Source organism: Octodon degus, unplaced genomic scaffold (genome assembly GCF_000260255.1).
Source record: "Octodon degus isolate 3935 unplaced genomic scaffold, OctDeg1.0 scaffold00101, whole genome shotgun sequence".
NCBI classification, from domain to species: Eukaryota; Metazoa; Chordata; class Mammalia; order Rodentia; family Octodontidae; genus Octodon; species Octodon degus.
Genome location: NW_004524677.1, coordinates 10,288,846 through 10,302,407, shown reverse-complemented (window position 1 = coordinate 10,302,407; position 13,562 = coordinate 10,288,846). Strand labels below are relative to the sequence as shown.

The 13,562-nt window shown below is 49.0% G+C and overlaps 1 protein-coding gene across 5 annotated transcripts in view; it reads left to right on the top strand.

Annotated features, from left to right (window-relative positions):
- The window catches only part of Gucy1a1 (guanylate cyclase 1 soluble subunit alpha 1), a 53,992-nt gene extending 40,625 nt beyond the window's left edge, over window positions 1-13,367 (top strand). For all 5 annotated transcript variants that reach the window (XM_023723704.1, XM_023723703.1, XM_004638714.2 and 2 more), the window contains exons 7-9: window positions 2,751-2,894; window positions 8,490-8,644; window positions 13,072-13,367. In XM_023723704.1, coding sequence (XP_023579472.1) covers window positions 2,751-2,894; window positions 8,490-8,644; window positions 13,072-13,273 — 501 coding nt within the window. In that variant the 3' untranslated portion in view covers window positions 13,274-13,367. The remainder of the gene's footprint in view (window positions 1-2,750; window positions 2,895-8,489; window positions 8,645-13,071) is intronic.
- Window positions 13,368-13,562: the final 195 nt, after the last annotated feature.

Genomic DNA, 13,562 nt, shown 5'->3' with positions numbered 1-13,562 from the left:
AAAGAAAAAGAATAAAGTATTTATCAGATTTTTCTGGCCACAATCATCTGCTCAATTTGCTACCTAATATTTTGGAATTCCAGGGCTTAACTCAGCATGAAATAAATAATTGAGGTGGAAAAGAATTTATTTATGGGAACATATAAATCCTGTGTCCTTGCCCTGTTTCGTTTGAGAAAGTAGGAGCAAATTCTTCCCTTGTGGAGCTTCTCCCAGGGAATTGCAGATGGAGCCCCGCACCCCTGAGGCTGTGTCAGTGTTTGTACGTGTAGGGGCAAAGTCCATGTGTGCTTACCCATAAGATATTTGGCTTCAGCTGGGTGAAGTGTGGTGGCCTCTTGGGGAATCTGCGGCATTTATGACAGTTGTGGTCTGTCTTGAGACTGTCTCCTCGTTCATAACTGAGTGACAGCTTCCCTCATCACAGGCAGCCGTGACTACAGCCAGCAGCCACGCCCTCTTGTGCTTTGGGCGATGCTGACTGTGAGGATGGGGTGCAGTTTCCAGACCCCCGAGCATGGGTGGCCGACTGCATTCCTTCCTGAGGCCACCCCTCGTTCCATTCCCAGCACCAGAGCCATCCAGCACCTCGCCTCCGCCCATCCTTGTCCCTTCCTTCCGTCTGCTTCTCGTTCCACATGAAAATACCTGGCAGAGCGGGGAGTAGGGAAGGAAGGGCCTGAACCCCGGGTGGATGGCCCAGCCTGACCCTGGAGGCAGCGGTTCCAGGGAACACCCCATCTTAGTCAGCCAGGGACCTGCTTGTGCCAGGCCTCTTTAGCTAGCCGTGCATCTGTGCATGTGTTTCTTCATTTGTGTATGTGAGCGTGTCTGTTAGTACAGGTCACAGTATGCCATGAGCTCGGTCCTCGTGGGGAGCCGGGACTCACACAGGTCACAGCGAGGTCTTCCTGCTTCCCCTTCCTCTCCCCGCCCTCTGCTCCCCCATCCTCCTTCCACCTCCAAAAGCTCCACCTCCCTGCTGCCTGTCATGGATCTTTCATTTTGCTTCTTAAATTATTTATGCTTTATGTTTCTCACGCAAGAGAAAGCATGCAATATTTAACCTTCTGTGTCTGATTTATTTCACTTACATGTTTGATTTCTAGGTGTCTCCATCTTCCTGTAAGTGGGAATTTATAGGGGAACCAAATCTTTTCTTTCTGCCTCTGTCTTTTGATCACTGCACAGCTGACATATGCATGCTTTTATCTATTGCTTCAGCGAGCTTCTACAGTTTATCCAGCACTTGGCCGCACGGATGGGCCTGGATAGGGAACAGGAGGATTCGAGCCCTAAAATCAGGGCTCGTGTGTAGAGGGGAGCGAGAGAAGGGCAGAGCTTTCAAGGGCCAGATTCCTAAGTGACATTCCTACGTGACCCACGCAGGTGCAGAATGCCCCAGAGTGGAGAGGCAGGCGCCCAACTCCAGTCACAGTGGGTGGCAGGACTTCCCCTCGGCTCGCTGCCTGCTCACTCAATACTGGGCTTTCATGATACCAAAGTGAAAATAGTACACAAACTCAGAGAGCTTATATTTGGGGGAGGGACCATACAGTCCATAACCAAATGAACAAATTTGTAGTATGTCAGCTGCTATTATATTTTGGAGGAAAAGAAAGCAGGTTAAGGGGTGTGAAAGTGCAGAAGGAGGTTAAAATAGGCCTGTGACAAAACAGGATGGTGTTTTGTCAGGGAGCTGGACAGGACGGGTAAAGCTAAGGGTTGTCTGCAGTCTGGTCTATGAGAACTGCGAGTTGGGGGACGCTTGGTGTCTTTGAGGACAGGAGGCCAGTGACACTGGGAGAAATGTGGCCAGGACACATAGTGAGAAGGTGAAGTCAGAGGCTCACAGAAGGACAGGCTGAGGCCAGCTTTGGAGCTCTTCAGGAGGGCTTCCGAATTTATTATGTGTGAGTAGGAGATTGCTGGAATGAGTTACTGAGGTTTTGTCCCCGATTTCATTTTTCCTCTCTCACCTTAACCCCCTTCTGATGGAGGATATGGTTAAGAGCCACTTGAGCTGGTAATATTTAATTACCATAAACATTTCAAAAAGAACAGTGCAACTACTAGAATTGCAATTATTTATGGACTTAGATTGCATGTGGCTCCCTGCAGCGAGTACACAGGGAGACAAGACATTGAGGATGGTGGTGGTGGTGCTCGGAACTTGTGTAACAGCCCCATGTCCAGTGTTACTGCTTTTATTGCTTTCGTCTCTGAGTTTGACACCTTGAGTTCTGTCCTTTGTGACTCATGCCAGCTGGATACTTAATGATTGCTACAAGACATCGAAAGTCCTGCAGAAAAGCCCTGCCACCTTCACCCTTACATTACGATAATTCATATTATACTTACTGAGGGCCAAATTCATGCACAACACTATTTTAATGAGGGAGCAATAAAGTGTTACAAAATGATTCTAATATCTTAATTTAAGTGCAACATATATCATTGGTTTCTACAAAAGTTATGTTGCATGGTAAAAATTTTAAAAGGGGCTAAGTGGCCTGCTGGGTCAGTGGCAGGTTCGGGGTGGAGGGTCGTGGTTCTGTGCTCACAGGAGTGTGTCCTTGGGCAGTGAGGCTGCTACTGTCCTGACAGGGAAGTCGCCTCTGAGGGCAGCTGCCTCACCCTGGCCGGCCGGCATCAATTGTTGGTTTCTGTGATTGTTGGTTTCTGCTGGGATATACACAGTGATTCTCCCTGCACTTCTGTTTATAATGCCCGAAATGCCTCGTGTCCAGGTGGAGACCATCGGAGACGCTTACTGCGTGGCTGGAGGCCTGCACAGGGAGAGCGACACCCACGCCGTCCAGATCGCCCTCATGGCCCTGAAGATGATGGAGCTGTCTGACGAGGTCATGTCTCCGCACGGAGAGCCCATCAAGGTAAGGCGGGCTGCAGGGCAGACGTCCTAAGGGCAGCTGTGGTTAGCCGACAGCCGAAGCACAGTAGGGGTAAGTCGCAAGGGCAGAGTTGTCTTATTATGACAGGTGGTTTACTACCAGATATTTCTAAACACTTACGAAGTCATTGAGAGATCCAGAGGAGCCATTTATAAGTTCAGAAGATGACTGCCAGAGACTGACTTCAGAACCACTGCTTTTCCATGGCCTGGAGGCCGACTCCAGCGCTGTGCCGCCATGGTCACAGGGAGAAAGCCACCAAGCCCAGAAAGTCCTTGCCTCACCTGTTGACACAAGACAAAACTCCACCTGTCACACGGTGAACAAAAAAGCTAGGAAATCTACACTATGACGTCCGAAGATGTGGGCCTGGGAAATGGGTCCTCCACTGGGCATGCAGTAGAAAGCCCAAATAGTTCCACAACTGTGGTCACACTTGGAGCAAAAGAGACACAAGTACAGTGCAAACCTTTCCTTCTGCCCTCATGCAGGGGCATCTGATGGGCTAAATGCATCTAGACGCTGCAGGTTTCTATTTTTCAGTCTTCCAGAGGGCATTATGAGAGAATAAGATGTTGAATTCGAGTCCATCAGTATTTTCCAAGGTTTGCAACATTTTGAAAATTTTAGATGAGTCAGAATTTGGACTAGTATCTTACTATAGATAAAGTAACAGGCAAGTTATTATACTAGACGATGACTGAGACACAGTTGCTTGTCCCACTTACAGCAAATCTTCCGCTCAACAGAACCATCTTCAGTGAATGACTGTCAGACTCGGGTCCTTAATGTAACGTAGAATCTAAGCTGGCATCTTATGAAATATAAAAAGAAGAAATAAAATTATTTAAAGCAACTATTACCATAGAGGTCTAGCCTTGACTTTCTTTCACCTCAGTGGACACTATCTGTCTGAGCTTTGCAGCTGTTTTCCAAACCCGCTGCCACGCGCTGTCTCGACTGCACCAAGTCTCGAACCTTCCTTGGGGCTCGCTAGAAGCTGAAGGCGCCTGAACTGCTGCCGTTGCACCACTCGGAGTCCAGTCGGCAGCTCGTGAGGGTGGTGGACAGCGTGGCCTCAGCGGCACCGTTCTGTGTAGAGTCACACTCGTGCCCCAGCAAACAAGACTGATGGAAATTGCAGGACCTCGCGTGTGCTGGGTGACACACTACACCAGCTTGGGAAGCTGAGGTGCTCAGCCAGGCGCCCCGGCAGCTCCACTCCCGGAGCGGGCTCCCAGGGCTCTGTTCGCTGTCCTGGCTGCCCATTCACTGTGTCAGCTTGAGAAGCTCAGAAGGTTGACTAAGCCCCTCGGCAGGGGCCGGGGTCCTCACCTTGTAGACCTCTTCAGGCTCGTGAGAGGAGGGTGCAGAGGCGGTGCGGCGCTGCCGACCACCTAAGGGAGGCGCAGGGGCCAGCTCTTCTCTTGCTTTTGCTGCTTTGCTCTCTTCGCTGCCACGCGTGCTGTCTGTCAACTGTGTCACCCTAACTCGAGCCAGCTGATTATGGACTGAAGCCTCCACAGACTGTTAGCTAGGGGAACCTTTTGTTCCTTAATTTCAGGTGTTGGAAGATGACAGGGACGTCCCCACTTTGTTCTGTTACAGCAGTGGTGTCATAGGTAGCAGGTAGTGTGAACTTTTCCAGACACAGTATGAATTGCATTTTCAAAAGAAATAAGCATGTATTCCTTGTTTTTAATGAATTTTTAAAATTTATTTATTTATTTGATACAGGGTCTTACTACGCAGCTCGGACTCATAGTGATCCTCCTGTCTCAGCCTCCCCAGTGCTGGGATTACAGGTCTGCACCACCACATCTGGTTTTGGTGGCGAGCACTGTGTACCCAGAGTGCTGGGGCCAGCACGGCATGTGGTACCGGGCATTGAACCTGGGCCCTTGCGCTTGCCAGGCAGGCGCTTAGACTGCTGAGCTGTCTCCCCAGGCCTTGTACTCCTTTGTAAGTGAATTGTTTACTTAAGATGTGTATGTTTAGTGGGGAAGCAGGATTAATGGCATAACTTTTCTTAGTTATCTAAATGGAAGTTTTCGTTTTTTTCACTTGGAAGAAATACAAATAGCTTTACAAGCGTTACCTGGCTAATTTTAGGTTTGTTTTACGGACCAGGCAAGTGAGACATTAAACATGTCTTCCATGTCCCAGGCTTACCCCAGGGATCAGCAGAGGGTTTAGGAGATAGGTGTGAAACATCTCAGAAGCAAGCGGGTCGAAGTATAGCCGGGTAACAGAGAGGACCAAGACGCCACCTGAACACGTCTCATTTAATCTGCCAACAGCACGATAAAGAGAAGAAACTGATTCCTGACAAGAGTAGTCAGGATCTTTCTGGGTCAGGATCTGGAATCTTACTGAATCTGGCTTTGAAGTCCTGGCTTCCTCTACTTTTTATCCTGCTGTCTCATGGAATAGAAAGAATAGAAACTTTATTTTTTCTTTTCCAAATCTGTGCTTTCCTTTGGTGACTTCACGCGCAGATCGCTCACAGCCCCCTTCTTCTCACTGCTGCCCCCGCAAGTGTCCACCTGCTTGGGGTTGACGTGTCCACCTGCTTGGGGTTGACGTGTCCACCTGCTTGGGGTTGACGTGTCCACCTGCTTGGGGTTGAAAAGCACAAGTGAGCTGAAGGAAGCGATGCAGCCACCTGGCACAATGAGAGCGAGAGAGAGGCAGGAACAGAAAATCAACCCGTACTGCCCTCCCTTTCTGCGCCAAGCCTGGCATGAGATGTGAGCTGTGCCAACATCGGTCCCCAAGTGGGAGAGTCCAGGAGGCTGCCTTCACGCCTGCATTGGGTGTCAGAACTCTAGGTCTTTCATCAGTCCACATGCAGGTCTTTTTCCAACGAAAAGAGACACACTGGGGGCCTTGTGTGTGCTGTATGTCGTCAGTGATTTCTTGCTTAAGCGTGTGAAAACTTTTCCATGAAAGCTGGGGCTGAGGCAAAGTTGGTTATGAAGGAAGGGCTGTCAGGGAACGTGGCATTGGAAGGAACCAGAAAGACATTGGCTTTGTGAGGAAAATGCATTTGCTTAATATTGATCAAATGAAAAAATAAAAACGCTGTGGTGCACTTCGCATGTTTAAGCTAGAATAGCTAAATATGCAGAGAGAACTGGCTTGCAGAAGGCCCAAGAGAGCAGAATCCTCCCCTCGTGGGGGCTGAAGCCATGCCTTACACTGAGAGGCACAAGATGGCTTATCATGATGATGATGATGGTGACGGTGATGATGATGATGATTGTTATATTTATTTTTGCGGTACCAGGGATAGAACTCTGGACCTTACACACACCAGGCAGGTGTGCATGCCACTGTGCTATCTCCCTGGCCCAAGCTTTCAGTTGTTTTATTACAACAATTGTTAGATCTATAAAACCATATTCTTTTGAAGAAGACATATATTTAGCAGAATCTTGAGTTTTGCTTCATAAACTCTGATTTTAAGAATCATCCAACAATGTGTTATTTATTTATTTATTTATATTTTAGGGAAGGGTCTACAGGGTGTTCAGGGTCTTAGTACTAGATCGGACTCGTGGTGATTCTCCTGTTTACAGCCTCCCAAGAGCTGGGATTATAGGCGTGTGACACCATCCCCAGTCTCAATCACTGTCTCAGTGTGCCCCCGGGAGCGGGGCCGGCACGGCAGGCCCAGGGATTGAACCCCTAGCTCCTGTGCCTGCTTTCGGGCACTTTAATCTGCTGAGCTATTTGGGCCATAACAAATGTTATTTAGACATGAAGTGACCCCCATGGCTTATATGTTCCTGTATATTGAGGTCTGCATTTGCAGTGGAGCAGTGATTAGAGCTGGCCTCCTGAGGGGACTGAAGTGTGAGGGTCACCCATAGCTTGACCCAGAGAGGAGTCCGTAGGTTGACGGGCAGTAGCAGGGCTGGCAGCCTTGTCGGCGTGGTGGCCCTGAGGCGCGCCTTGGGAAGGACGTGCACCCGTGAGCTCCTCACTTTCCTGGCGAACGCCCATTTCTCTGTCTGCCTCACTGTCCTGGGTGACCAGCACTGTCCCCACCATGGCCTTTTACCATGATGTTTCTTCTTTGGCGCTCACAGACCGTGGACTGCAGCCTCTGAAACTGGGAGCCAAAGACAAGCTCCTCCTCTGAGTTTTGTCACCAGGCGTTGGTCACAGCAACGGAAAGCTGACTCACAGAGCAATGTGATTCCAGGTTGTCTTCTTTGTCTTTGTCTGCTTAGATATTAGTTACCTCAGCTTTTAGTTATCCGAATAATGGGAAGTGTTTTTCATAAGGCTATTTTAAAGCAAAGCATCTTTTAAGTCTTGTTTTCTTGGAGCTGGGGTGATAGCTCAGTAGAATAAGCACTCGCCTGGCAAGTGCAAGGTCCTGAGTTCAATCCCCAGTACTGCCCCGCCCCCCCAAAATCTTGTCTTTCTTTGCAATGGAACGGCATCGTGCTTCCCTTGTTCCTTGACCCCTGTGTGTCGCCCCACTAGTGGCAGGCACTGCAGGCACAATGATCATGCCCAGCCATTCAGAACCCCAGTGTAGTTCCTGGGAACGAGCTTCTTTTGTCCTTCTCTATCACTGTTTTGGAAACAACTCCTGGTGTTCAGAAAGCAAGCCTGTCCTACTTGTGGCAAGAAACTGGCCTACAGCAACAGCCCCCAGTTCCTGTAGAGCTGCTGCGCTGACTCCAAAAGATGTGTGTGGACCATGGAAACTCACTTCAGATATTAAAGAGGGGTGCAATGAAAATGACTTTTAGAACAGCCCTCAGTGTGCACAGGGAGGGCTCCTGATCCTGCACTAGTAATTTACAGTTCCACGGTGAGGGGCTCAGGGAGGGGGACTGGAGATGCCGAAGAAGGCTAGCCCCGTGGGGGTTACCGGTAAGGTAATTCGTTACTGCTTTATTAGTCCCAGGGTGCAGGACATAACGCCGCAGAGCGCGGGCACGCGCGCACACCATGACTCGGTTTCCCTTCATCCCCTGCGCGCCCTCCTCCGCACTCTACCTGTGTGCTGAGCCTCCTTTGCTCAGTACTTTTGGAGTGCGTGCTTCGTGCACAGCGGCACACGTGCAGGATGCGTCCCCCCGTCTCCTTCTCCACCTGGCCTTCCCCCACCAGTTCCCCTCTCTTGAGCGCCTTCACCCCGGATCCTCTCGCTCCCGCTTCCTGCTGTCTTTCCTTTCACTTTGTATTTTTGCTCTAGGCGTCTCATGTAGAGAAGCCATGTGGCATTTAGACTGTGCGTCTGATTTGTTTCTCTGAACTTCCCGCTCTCAAGAGCTTTCATTTCCCTACAAGTGACTCACGCAGAGGTACTCCGTGGGGAGTAAGCCCCGCATCTTACTGCTCCTCCGTCCGCTGAGGGACGTGGGGGCCACGTTACGCGTGCTGACTCAGCGATGCCGTGTCTCAGCGTCTTCACGAAGAGTCGGATATCACGCTTCAGAGACACACGTGTCCACCCGTGTTTATGCCGACACAATCAGGACAGTGCATTCAGGCAGCACTGCCAAGTGGGAGGTGTCTGCCCGTGGCCGTAAACATTGTTAACTTTGCTTTCAGATGAGGATTGGGCTGCATTCTGGATCGGTGTTTGCTGGAGTCGTCGGAGTGAAAATGCCCCGCTACTGTCTTTTTGGAAACAATGTCACTCTGGCTAACAAATTCGAGTCCTGCAGTGTGCCGCGGAAAATCAATGTCAGTCCAACGACCTACAGGTACTGACAGCACTGAACCCCTGAGATCTGTTGTTTTTATTGTCGCATGCTTGCCATTTTTCTCGTTGATCTCATTCATTCTCCATAGGCCTCGTCTTAGGGGATCTCAAAGGGGAGAAAAAAAGGCAGTAATTTTATAACTCTCACTTTACCTTTTTAAGATCCTTATGAATCTTATGACATATATGTAGCCCAATGGTGATTCTTAACAGATGCCACATCTTTTCCCCTACTTTTTCTTTAGAAATCATTTATTAATGACCTTAGGGTGTTACTAGGTGCCCTGATATCAGCTGTTGTACAGCACTAAAATTCTAGCACAAGCTACCCAGAGTTAGCATACCTACAATCATGAGTTACAGGGCACAGTAGCCGGGAAGTCTTCCTTCCGGTAGGGCTTGACACACATCGCGATCCTTAGGCTGCCAGCGCTGTGGACCAAACAGCTACGGATTCCATGGCTTCCAAGACCTCCCAAGGCAAACAGTTGTGCTAGTGTGACCTGCAATAGTCAGGCCGGTGTCACACGTGCCTTGCTATGAAGGTGCACGTGAGGATCGCTGCCTAAGGGATGACAAGGCGAGGACCAGGAGGGCTCCAGGTACAAAGCTTCGTCGTCCCCTCCCTCATGGACCCACAACGCATCACCATCTGACCACACCATGGGGTCACTGTTCAGAAGACAGTGCTACTGAACCCGAGCTTTGGTGTCCGGACTCTAGTTTGGTGATGCAGATGTGACTAATTGACTCATTGGCCTTGTTTTGTCAACACCTCTGTCCTCCACTGGGGTCAGGCTAACCTGAAGCCTCAGCATTCAATACCATGATTGATTTTTCTGGGATCCATTCTTCATCAACCCATAAATTCAGAGGTGACCCAAAGAACTCATGAAAAGCCAGGATACTTTTATAACCCAGGAGCTCTTCAGAGTTTAAGAAAATTCCTTCCTGTAATTAAGAACAGAACCAATCAAACTCCTTATTATGCCTCTGCATTGGGGAAGTAGAAGATAAGCAGATCGTTCAATATTGTTCCTTGTGTTTCACAGTCTTACAGGCTAGTGCCAGATCTCCACCTACTAAGACAGGCACTCTGACTCCTTTGATACCATTTTGCCTGTCTCTTAACAACATGCAGTGGACAACCTAAGTCACTAAAATCCTCGATTATGGTATCACTTGTCTACCTTGAACCATTCAAGTAGAAGTCTATTTACGGTATACATCTTGTCACATTAAAAAATATTAATGGTGGGCTGGGGAGATAGTTCAGCAGTCCAGGCACCTGCCTGGCCAGTGCAAGGACCAGAGTTCAATCCTGGGTGCTGCGCACCATGCTGGCCCTGAAACCAGGGGTGGTGGCACAAGCCTGTAATTCCAGTGCTGGGGAGACTGAGAACAGACTATCACTACCAATCTGAACTGTGTAGTGAGAAACTGTATCCAATAAATAAATAAATAAAATTTTAAAACAATATTAATGGAAACCTTTGAATAATAAAATCATCCTCCAGGTTCCCATGGTAGATAAATTAACTTCCCTTCTTCAGGATAACTCTTTGGAGTGCCTTCTTTCTCCTGAAAGCTGCATCAGCTTTCCAGCCCACCCAACTGATGACTTTGCTGTGCATGTCACAGAGAAACCGAGCAGAAACAAGAACCACGGTCGCGACCCCAGTGCTGTGTCCTGGCTTTGCTTCTGTTGCACTGGGCCAACAGCTCTGCTTTATCTAGGTCATCCATGGGCCTGGCTGAGGTCGGGGTCACCGCTGCCCCTCTTCTATGGCTGTCAGTTGCAGTGGAACAGGCTAAGCAGGGCATCTTTCCTTTCAATGGCTTCTCACTCAGGTCTTCCGGTTGCTTTCCTTCATGGCTGTTGCTTTATCCCAGTGACACCATCTGAGAGTCCACTGGTTCTGCTCCTTCTCCGCCACACATCGGAACATTGCAGTGGCAGTGCTGCCTCATTTCTGTGGCTTTCTCGGAAGGCTGTCTTGCTGGGGAAGCTGGTACGTACCTGTAGCTCCAGCCCTCCAGGAAGCTGAGGCAGGAGGACCGCTTCCACCCAGGAGCTCAAGGGTAGCCTCAGCAGCACAACAAGGTTGTGTCCCAAGAAAAGCAGGTTGATGAAGTTAAATGTAAAAATTGACTTTCATGCTCTCACTAAAAAACTTCCCTCGCTCATTCTGCAAGTCTCCGCAGAGCCCCAGTTCACCACCACCTGAGGCAAAGTTCCTCAGGCCTAGGTTGTACATGAGCACGCCTTCTGCTCCTCCTCACTCTCCACCTATGCCTGGGACGCCTATCCAGAGGGCACTGAGTCCCCCTCCCGGTGCTCTGGCCCCAGCCGCCATGCCCTCACCTTCCTGAGCTAGCACCAGGTCACCCCCTGTGCTCTTCACAGGACGTTGGTGCTGGGGTGGCCAGCTTCCACCCTCTTACTTGCATCTGAATAACACTGTCCCTTCCCTTTCATACAGGCAGTGCTTGTGCTTTATCCAAAGGACAAGAAATAGCTAGTGTGCTTCATTTAGACAAGAAATCAACACTATAAAGTACTATTCACAACAGGAAGCAAGAGAAAAATAGGCTTCTACCACTCCATATGTTCACGTCTTTCTATGATTTACTTTGTCATCCTTTGTTATTATGGTACCAGGGATCAAACTCAGGACCTTGTGCTTGCCAGACAAGCATTTATTCCACTGAGCTATCTCCCCAGCCCTCTATGATTTACTTTGAATCTTTTCACTATTATGTTTTATGATTATTTTAAGTTGATCAAGCATTGATCCAATTCACATGAGCCTCGCTCATTCACTCTGAAAATTCCTCTTGGGGTGGCCTGCTAGGGAATGGTTTTTGAGGAATGAGAAATGAAAGAAAGAACCTCACATTTTCAGCCAATTTCCATGGTATCAACTATGCCAGCTCTGGCAGGCTTCAGGCCCTGAAGAAACTGTTTCAACTCTAGGTTTCCAAGCCAGGGTGCCTCAGCCGTAGCTCATCACTATGCGTGTCGGCTGTCGACACTGCATAATACAATCGAGGAGCAGAAGAAAGCCACAGTCTGCTGTCAACCCGTGGCGAGTGAGAGCATGTTCACCAAATCCCTTGCCTCCTAAACGGTAGCCACTCCAGAATACTGACCTTTGTAACAAAGCCACAATGTTCATCTGTTTTAATTTGCAGATTACACTTCAATTGATACATTCGGTAAAGATTAGTGAGGAGAACACTCACACGGAATATTTCACTCGGAGACAGTTTCCTGGCGTGTTTCTGTTCAGCTTGTTTCTTCAGTACCTAGGAAATCATGACCGAACCAAAACACAAGTCTGCCCCACTCCTCACTGTCTGTGTCACTTACGCATGACCCCTTGGCTGGTAAATGGCGGGCGAGTTCTGCTGGGGCAGAGCTGATAAGTAATTTTCTCAGAAGCTGGTCTAGAGCTTAGGGTTCTTCAATGTTTTTATCCCTGGCCTGAATAGTAGATTACACAGAATCCTTGTTAAGTTCAAATTTGATAGAAAGCTAGGAAAGCAAATGAGAAACAGAATCAGTAGCTTAATCAGTAAGACTGAATTTAAACGAGTTTAGCTTAACGGACAAGTAGTGAGTAACAAGCAGTGAGGGTGGATAGAGACGAGTTTTAGAACAGAAATGCCACAAATATGTACTAAAACAGTCAGTCGAGCCCAAATATGTACAATTAAGTCTCATAAAAATTTCCATTGAAAAATCAAAATATCATTTTCACACCATTTTTCTTTCATAAATTTTTACCCATAGCTTCCTCTTTGCATTACGTACGGAATTTGTAAATTGGTAAATGGCCACTCACTGACCTCTTTCAATTTAGAAAGCTTTACTTAATCGCATTAGAAGTACGTGTGGGATTTGCTATCACCGGACTATTGCCAGATCAGCGGGGGCATTTTATTTTTGTTATTTTAAAAATATTGTGCATTTTACTGTTGTTTCAACTCTGTATGTAGTATTTTGCAACTTCTAATGCCAGCTAGTGGGCCGCCGCTGGCGCTGTGGACCTGACTGCACGGCAGTAGTGCGGCTGAAGGGGCGGGGAGAGCGGCGCTCACTGCCTTACGTCCCTTTCTCATCTTTTTTTTTTTTTTTTGTTAGGGAAGGGTCTCCGGGGTGTTCATGGTCTCAGTACAGGATCAGACTCCTCCCACTAGCAGGGATTACAGGCATGCAACACCACGCCCAGTCTCAATTGCAGTCTAAACGCGCCCCGTGGGCGGGGCCGGCACAGCAGGTCCAGGGATCGAACCCCAGGCGCTGCACCTGCTTGCAGGCGCTTCAATCCGCTGAGCTATTTGGCAGGCCCTGTCCCCTTCTTTTCCTAAGTAATCATTTCTGTTAATATAAAACTCTGATCTTCTTTATTTTAATCTTTTCAGGTTACTCAAAGACTGCCCTGGCTTTGTGTTTACCCCGCGGTCCAGGGAGGACCTCCCGCCCAACTTTCCCAGTGAAATCCCTGGAGTCTGCCATTTCCTGGATTCGTACCATCGAGGCGCACACTCGGAGCAGTGGTTCCGAAGAGCAGACAGTGAGGACGGCAACGCGGACTTCCTAGGCAAAGCCTCCGGCGTCGATTAGCGCGAGCACGCCTGTTGGCCAGTCTGCGGGGTCGGCCTCCTTCGCGGAGGGCAGAACCTCGGAGAGCACTTTAGGACGACCGACAGGGGCAGTGAGCAGCGTGGCGTTTTAGGAGCGAGCCGCAGGGTGCCCTTTCTCCCCATAAGGCCACAGAAACCTCTTCACTTCAGTACTGCAGCTTTTCTGCTTAAGAGAACCTCAGAACGTGACTTTAGGGGGGCAGAGTCCGTTCTGCAGCGCCGCTTCCCGCCTGCACGCAGCCTCAGCTGCTGTCGTGCATCAGGCCCGC